At 45.1% G+C, this 8,029-nt stretch overlaps 1 protein-coding gene across 1 annotated transcript in view; it reads right to left on the bottom strand.

Annotated features, from left to right (window-relative positions):
- Positions 1 to 5,503: 5,503 nt before the first annotated feature.
- mtpn (myotrophin) overlaps positions 5,504 to 8,029 on the bottom strand; it is a 15,262-nt gene continuing 12,736 nt past the window's right edge. Inside the window, exon 4 of the mRNA XM_024014020.3 lies at positions 5,504 to 5,911. Within this exon, the coding sequence (XP_023869788.1) occupies positions 5,825 to 5,911 (87 nt within the window). The 3' untranslated portion in view covers positions 5,504 to 5,824. The remainder of the gene's footprint in view (positions 5,912 to 8,029) is intronic.

Raw genomic sequence — 8,029 nt, 5'->3', positions numbered from 1 at the left:
AAATAAAGCGGTATTGATAAGTAAATAGCCCATAAGAGATTTATAGGAAGCAACTACCACTACTTCCCTCCACGATAAAAATGCCTTACCTGAGCTGACCTGCCTTTACCTGTAGACAACTCTCCAGTTCAGTCCCCTCTACCCCCCACCTCCCTACCTACCTGTTCAAACATCTCCCTCCTGCTCCCCTGGGCCAGATGGAGAGACAGAGAGCAGGATGAAGGAGCAGAAAGAGAGGAGACGTAGGCTGGGGCCCTGGCCAACCCTTATGCCTCCCTGACAGCTTTTAACTCCAGCCCATGGAGACGGTGGCTTTGTGACCACTGGACTGAATCTTAATTAAAGTCTTGCATTGAAAATTCCTTAAACGCTTATGTGATTAGCCTTGATATGGAGGCAAGTCAGTCCGTCACCCACCAGCACTTTATTCTTTTCATTCTCCTGCTGACTTCTTCATGGATCAAACTTACAAGATGCTGTCCAATATTTCAAATCCACATGCGTACAAGCACACACTGACAGAGCAAGTACTGTTCTACACACAAGCACACACTGACAGAGCAAGTACTGTTCTACACACAAGCACACACTTGACACCAGCAGGTAACTGTTCTACACACAAGCACACACGTGACAGAGCAAGTACTGTTCTCACACAAAGCACACACTGACAGAGCAAGTACTGTTCTACACACAAGCACACACTGAAACAGAGCAAGTACTTTTCTAACACAAGCACACACTGACAGAGCAAGTACTGTTCTACACACAAGCAACACCACTGACAGAGCAAGTACTGTTCTACACACAAGCACACACTGACAGAGCAAGTACTGTTCTACACACAAGCACACACTGACAGAGCAGGTACTGTTCTACATGTATTCAGATCAGTTGAAAAGCCAAACCGTTTCACCAATCTAAACTGCCTGAGGGATTTGAGCTTAATTTATGAAAAGTGTTATTTTTTCCAGAGGAATGGTTTTCCTTTTTTATTTCTCTCTGAAGAAGACAAATTATTTATTGAAATTAAAAGTACAAACATAGGGGATCGTCCAGAGGCAATAACTGATAGAAAGACAAATTATTATCACTATCATACTCTGCATGGATTCTCAGTAGCAACAGGAAGGAGAGAGGACGGTGTGTGTGTGAATGTGTGTCTATGCGCTCACACACTAATTTCTGCATCTGGCAATTATGTCTGTATAACAGGACACTTAGCAATCAATCTGCTTCTACTATTCCCTGCACTATGTAGTGTAGACCATGCCTTTTGGTGAAAAAACAGGAGACAGGCAGAGGATCGTCCAGAGACAATCATAGGTAGAAAGACAAATCATTATTATTATAATGACCGGGATTTGTTACTTCATTTGGCAGCATTTAGAGCTGGTTAGTCACGAGCTCCACTCTACATGGAATCTCTGTAGAAATAGATAAAAACTGGAGTAGAGAGGATGGTGTGTGTGTGAATGTGTGTGTGTGAATGTGTGTGTCCATGCGTACACACGCTAATTACTGCGTCTGGCAATTATGTCTGTGAGACAGGACACTTAGCAATCAATCTGCTTCTACTATTCCCTACATTATCAGGTTTAGACCATTCACTTTGGTGAAACATAATCATGAACAGAACAGTGTTCTTTGTGAATTGGTATTTCACAAGTATGATATCTATTTGAGTCTAAATGCACGTATGTGGTTGCATAATCATTTATGGAAGAAAAAAACCCAGTTGGTGCGGTTCTCTTTTCCATACAGAAGGTGGGAGTAGAGTTCAAGGGAACAGAAAGAAACCCATGGATCTTTATCATGTCTGACATGTATGTAAAATAGCTTTTTCTTTTCACTTCATGAATATATGAAACATTAGACCAACTCCCTGATAGGAAGCGCTAGTTCAAACATCGGTTTTGATGTCTGTTTGACCTGGTTCAAACATCGGTTTTGATGTCTGTTTGACCTGGTTCAAACATCGGTTTTGATGTTCTAATTGACCTGGTTCAAACATCGGTTTTGATGTCTATTTGACCTGGTTCAAACATCGGTTTTGATGTCTATTTGACCTGGTTCAAACATTGGTTTTGATGTCTATTTGACCCAGTCTTACTATCACATATAGAATAGCGATAAGCAGCACATCAAATAGATGGCCTCCAAGGGAGAATCTCATTCCATACTCCTCGCGTCTTCACTCCTCTCTCCTCACCTCCTTCTCAAAACCCATTGGATGAGAAAGCCAGAGGTCTCGCCCCTCTGACCTTCTCCTCCAGTGGGTTTTTAGAAGGAGGCGAGGAGGGAGGACATGAGGAGTATGGAATTGAGATTCTCCCCTAGACTACAAACAGTATCTAAACTACTGGGAACGGCTTCCATTTTCAAGAAAATGATTATGGTTTGATTATAAAACAGGATCTCCCTCCCTGGTCTAGGCAGATAAAGCTCAGTTGAAAACGCCGGAACTGCCTGTGAGCAGGTCCGCAGGCCTGTGGAGAGAGGCAATTTATAGGCTAATTGAAAAGACGGAGGCAATGAATCAATTCTTATTCATCATCAGCCTAAATCATAGCTTTTTCTTGACACATATGAAGAGTATTTGTGCCTCTGCATTGCAAAGACAGTAGGAAATTAAGTGCTTTATATTCCCAAGCAGAATTTCCTTCCCAATCAAGAATGGACAGACAGACCTTTCTAACCATTTTAATCGTGTAGAGGCCCAATCAGAGAAGAGACAAGGGTTGAACAAAATTTGCACTCGCAGTCTGAGTTTATGTCGATGTTTCACAGCTCTGGAATAATTGATTTGTCCTTTATTCTCGGGGAGACGGACAGGGGAAGGCTTTAGACATGGGCAGGGGAAAGAGAGGTCTGATTAACAGAACACCTAACGCTAACACTTCACAGGCCTGCCACTACACTCATCCAGTTTCGCTCTGTTCTCTCTCCCCTGCTCTCTTCTCTCTCCAGCTACCTTTAGTATTTACAGACTAAAGAAGACATTATGGTGACTGTTGTCTATCAGCCGCAGGTTAAGCTGGGTGAAATGTCTTTCACCTGCTACTGAATGCTTTTGTTTATGTTTTGTGTAGCAGGGTTCCATCATAGACTCTAGTCAAGCTTGAGTGGCACAGCAGGAAACATGTTGCAACCAACTGTTGCCTCACCATTTGAAATGGTTGGGTACTTTTAGTGTGCGCCCCAGGGTTCACTGCTCTTAGTGTGGTGCAGAACAGTGCAGTTGATCATCGCCAGTTATGCCTTTTAGAGAAGAAAGAAAAGCCTCTATAACAGAAACACCATTGGATACTAGGCAGCCCGCCCACTTCAGCCATACTCAATATACTTCACAAACACGTACGTTAGCACCGTTCCAGTGTGCAGCTCTTTTCAATGATACCATTGTTTTAGATGGGGTGTGTGTCGAGTAATGACCAATGGGCCAGGACGGAATGTGTTTCCTGACCTGAGCTAGTCCACAGTATTCTATTGACTGTCAGGGAGCATAACAGAACATAACATGCAATGTGTAGGGATGAAGAAAGTGGATTATGATCTCAGACGGTACAAAACTGGCTCTTCATTAAGCCATGCGTCATTTAGTGAAATATGAAAAAGAGCTGGGCCCTGCCCAATCACAGCGCATTGTGTTTCAGACTGACGTCATGCTCTCAGCCCTCCTCTGTACAGAGCAATGTGCCTGGTAGGTGACCCATGTCTACAAGCATCAGGGAAGCAACTCAATGGTCATACTCCCCCATACCATCAAGATTCCTCATTCACCTCCTGAAAGACACAGGCCTATCGGAGTTGAAAAGGGAGACTTTGTTCAGGTCAAGCTCATGAACACGGGCTGATTCCTTTTGAGAAACCAAAGGATTGAAGATAAAGACACCAGCGAAGGGAAAATAAAACACCAAGATGTCAAAGAAGTGATAAACATCCCTTTCTCAAACCTCAGCCTATATTTTCTAATGTCATCCTATAGGCTGGAGAGAGCAGCAGACCTTGATAGTGTTCCATTGGCCCTTTACCCAATGGGAGGCAACTGGCTAGGTGTTAGTCAACGACTAAGCAGAGGAGGGTATTTAACCGGGGGGAGAGCGAGCTAGTTCACCTGGGACTGGGGGCACTTGAGAGGCAGCAGCCAGCGAACAATATGAGCAAGTAATTTTTCCCCCTGCCAGAGACACTCACCACTCAGAGAGCCCAGACAGTATAATGAGGAATCAATGGAATCAATAGCTGCTGCTTGTTATTCATTCAGGACAACCCACTGTGCTCCAGGCTCAGACACAGCTGGAGGGGGGCTTTGATGCTGCTGACAGTTTGACAAAGACACAAGCAATACTCAAGTCATTAAGATGGAGGGCATGGCTGTATACAAAGCACCTAGTATGGATCGCAGCCTCGCAGGTAAGTGGGTGCACAGACGTGTATAGCTGTATACAAAGGAACTAATATAGATTACAGTTAAGTGTGCGCACCGCTCAGAAGTGTCCGTTCTAAGAGCAGTCAATGAGTGTTTTTCGATTTGTAAGACTGACTGAAAAGTTGACAATACCAGCAGAAAACAAAATCAATGGATTACCACACACAGAGATGAATAATTAAGATGTTTTATTTCAGTTTTCCCCTCACAACAATGCCAGAGAGAAAGCGTTTTGTATTTTGTAACCATTGCATTGTAATTATTTGAAAGCAACCAAAAGAGGAAGGCATCCATTTTGGAGAAGGTAGCAGTAGAGGCAGTTCTGACATGCAGCAGAGCCGGCAGGTTAATCAAACCCAGAGAGGACCATCATTTCCCCGATCCACAGTTTGAACCCTACACCCCTGTATATCCCTCTGTTCAGAGCCCACCCACCAAATTCATCTAATACAAAACACACTGCGGCAACAAAGGATTGCAGATCAGAACACGTTCAAAACTCACTCAAAGGGAAAAACATTATGCAATTCTAAATTGCATAAATGGTCAATGTTGACATAATGCCACCACTACACAGCAATGTTCTAATAACAGATTAATCAATATTTTTTTACATACATTTTTTGTAATAGCCAACATGGTGATTGGTCAAGGGGGTATTTACGCTATTATACGTTAGAGTAACCTTGGTCATTAATGTTTAGTGTGATATGTTATCAGTAGAGGGTTACGTAGAGAGTGGGTAACCAATATTATTAGCGACCTAAACAGGACCTACCCTCTCATACAGTACAAACCCCCCTAGTTGAAGCACTGGACAGTTAGCCAGTCAGGTCTACAGAGAAGAGCTACAGTACACAGCCAGGGGAAAGAGGAGGCCATCTTACTGGGCTAATAGAATTCATCATTACAACCGTTCTCCATCTAGCACAACTGATGTTTGGAAGATGAATATAACCAAGTGGTCTTACAATACTGAAAACGGCCAACAAAAATGAACACTATTGAATGTCTCCGTTGTTTTTCTGCCAACATCTTTGTGAAAGGAGTGCACACAGGACTTGAGAGCGATCATATTTAAGAGTTAAGCTCTATTCATTTTTACATTGCATCCTTGTGTGTTCAGGGAGGGTCCAAGTCAGTGCTTTTCCCCTCAGTGTTTGGTCCCTTAGGGAGACATGATTGACAATTCCATCCATTCAATGGCTACTGAAGAGGCAAGAAGAGAGAATCCCTACAACTTAAAAAATAAAACAAAAAAAGGGAAAAAACAAAAACCGCAAACAGACAAAGCAGTGCTAAAGACAGAGGTCGGGGGAAGCGGTGTGTCCATCTTGTCTGTCTGGGGGACCACTGCTGCATCCACCTGTCCGTCCCTTCTAGGCTCCCGTCTCACTTGAGGAGAGCCTTGATGGCGTCGGTCTCGGCTGCTTCGAAGGCGCTCTGCCCGTCTGGTCCTTTCTGCTCCTTGTCGGCTCCCTGGGGGGGGGGGGGGGGGGGGAGACATGACAGGGAGACATTATGATCCGAGTGGAGCGTCAAGGCCTCAACCTCTCTCTCAAAGTGAACTACAGGCCAAGGTTAGAATCAGTGTTCACCCTACACCCCCATCCGGCCCTCTACCCAAGGCAACAGGTTCAGCCCATCAGTAATGCTCTGTGAGAGTGTGGGCCAACCTGCTTGACCCCCTCAACCCACTCTGTGATGATGTAGTCTCTCTCACCCTCTCCAAGTGCATTCCAAAAGGACCGGCAAGGCACTGCGCTTAATCACTGATTAACTAATCAACAAGCATCCCAAACTACTACTCATTATAGGTTCAAGAGAAGCAAAGCTGTGTAGCGCCCTGCTCTGGCAAACTCCCTCTAACCCAATGTTGCTCTTCATCTCTCACACACACACACTGTTTAAGAACAAGACAGTGAAGGTGAATGAGGGTGAAGGGAATGCAGCAAGGGTTGCAAATAACGGACAAAGTGGGATAAAACTTACAAGAAGACTAGCTGACGAGTGGTCGAGCATTACCAGACCAACAACTTTAATGGAAGACTTCAGCCTCTTAGCGGGGGCTTACGGAGCCCGGGCAGAGAACACGCCATTGTTGAGTGGAGAAGCATGACTCACTGAGTGCCAGGCAGAAAGTGTGTGTGCTGCCAAAAGGGGCATCGGAGCGGGGCACGGGCTACAGGGATTAAACAGGACTGGTGGATACCATCTTAGAAAGAGATCTCTAAAATTGGGGGAAAAGCTACATTTAAGAGTTTACTTGCATCTCACAATACAGTTTACAGTGTTCTGATGCAACTTTGTGAAAAGTTATATATTTTCTATTTATTTACAATGACGACCTGGCTTAGTGAGATTGTATGGGTTTCAATATTCATAACAGGACCAAACTATCACTAAATAAATGTGGTAACATGGTTAAACAAACCAGCAATCTGCAGACACGCAGTGAGAGAGAACGAGCAGGAGCGAAGCCTCAACACCTGTASTTGGATGGTGTGTTAGTGAGGCATCTTGTGACCAAGCCTGCTGTTCTCCATGGTCATCGTCTTCTCAGCTCTCGCGGGCTGACGGCAAAGAGAACAAGGAGGAAGAGGAGGCCCTCTAGCTCAGGGGAAGTCATTAGCTAGCAGCTGGTACCGGTGGAGGAGGACCCAGACGTAACAGTACTCCATAGGCCTCATTTACACAACAGCACCACTTCACCCCGACGCTCACCTCAACAAGACTRCTAGTCAACACAGCCTGGGAGAAGGCTGCTACCTAGCCGACTACCTACAGGAGCCTTCCAGCACCATATAATGAGCATTCCCTGAATCATAACTGGAGCTAGCTAGCTGTATTATCCAGTGAAGACCAACTCGTGTTGTCGTATACCGACACGGCTTCTCACTCTCCCTGGGCTCTACTGAGAGGGGGGAGAAAACAACTGCAGACTTGAGGGACGTGGAGGAGGCTATCTACCATGGACATCCACCGGTCTCCACTTAGAATAATGAGCTAGTCTAAAATGGGAGTAATGATGGTAGCCAGTAAACACTGATGATCCAAACAACATCCAGCCAGGAAGAGATTGAGGCTGCAACAGGGTGCAGAACTAATTTTTAAATGTCTTTAACCTTTAACTAGGCAAGTCAGTTAAGAACAATTCTTATTTACAAGACGGCCTACCCCGGCAAACCTGGACGACGCTGGGCCAATTGTGCGCCGCCCAATCACGGCCGATGTGATACAGCCTGAGCTAAGTGAGATGTAGGCCAGTCACAGCATCCTGGAGTGACAGAGACAAACAACGCCACGGTGTGTGTGTGTGTGTGTGTTTGTGTGCGTGCAGTAAGTAGTAATAGGGGTTGTAAGTCTGCCTCTTGCTGAGGTGTCCATTAAGTCTTCATTATGCATTATTGAGTGGAAAGGAGAGACTGCCCATGCATAATCTATCAGGCCCTCAGATCTCTCTCCTCAGAATTGGTTATAAGATGTGATGCTTACAGGAGTCCATCGACCCGCCCGCTCCAGTCAAGCGGCCGCGGGGCCGTTCACGGGGCATATTTTACATGGCCTTGAACGAGGGAGGAGAGGAAAGAAAGGAGA

This window comes from Salvelinus sp. IW2-2015, linkage group LG3 (genome assembly GCF_002910315.2).
Source record: "Salvelinus sp. IW2-2015 linkage group LG3, ASM291031v2, whole genome shotgun sequence".
Lineage (NCBI taxonomy): Eukaryota > Metazoa > Chordata > Actinopteri > Salmoniformes > Salmonidae > Salvelinus > Salvelinus sp. IW2-2015.
This window is presented reverse-complemented; position numbering and strand designations above follow the sequence as displayed.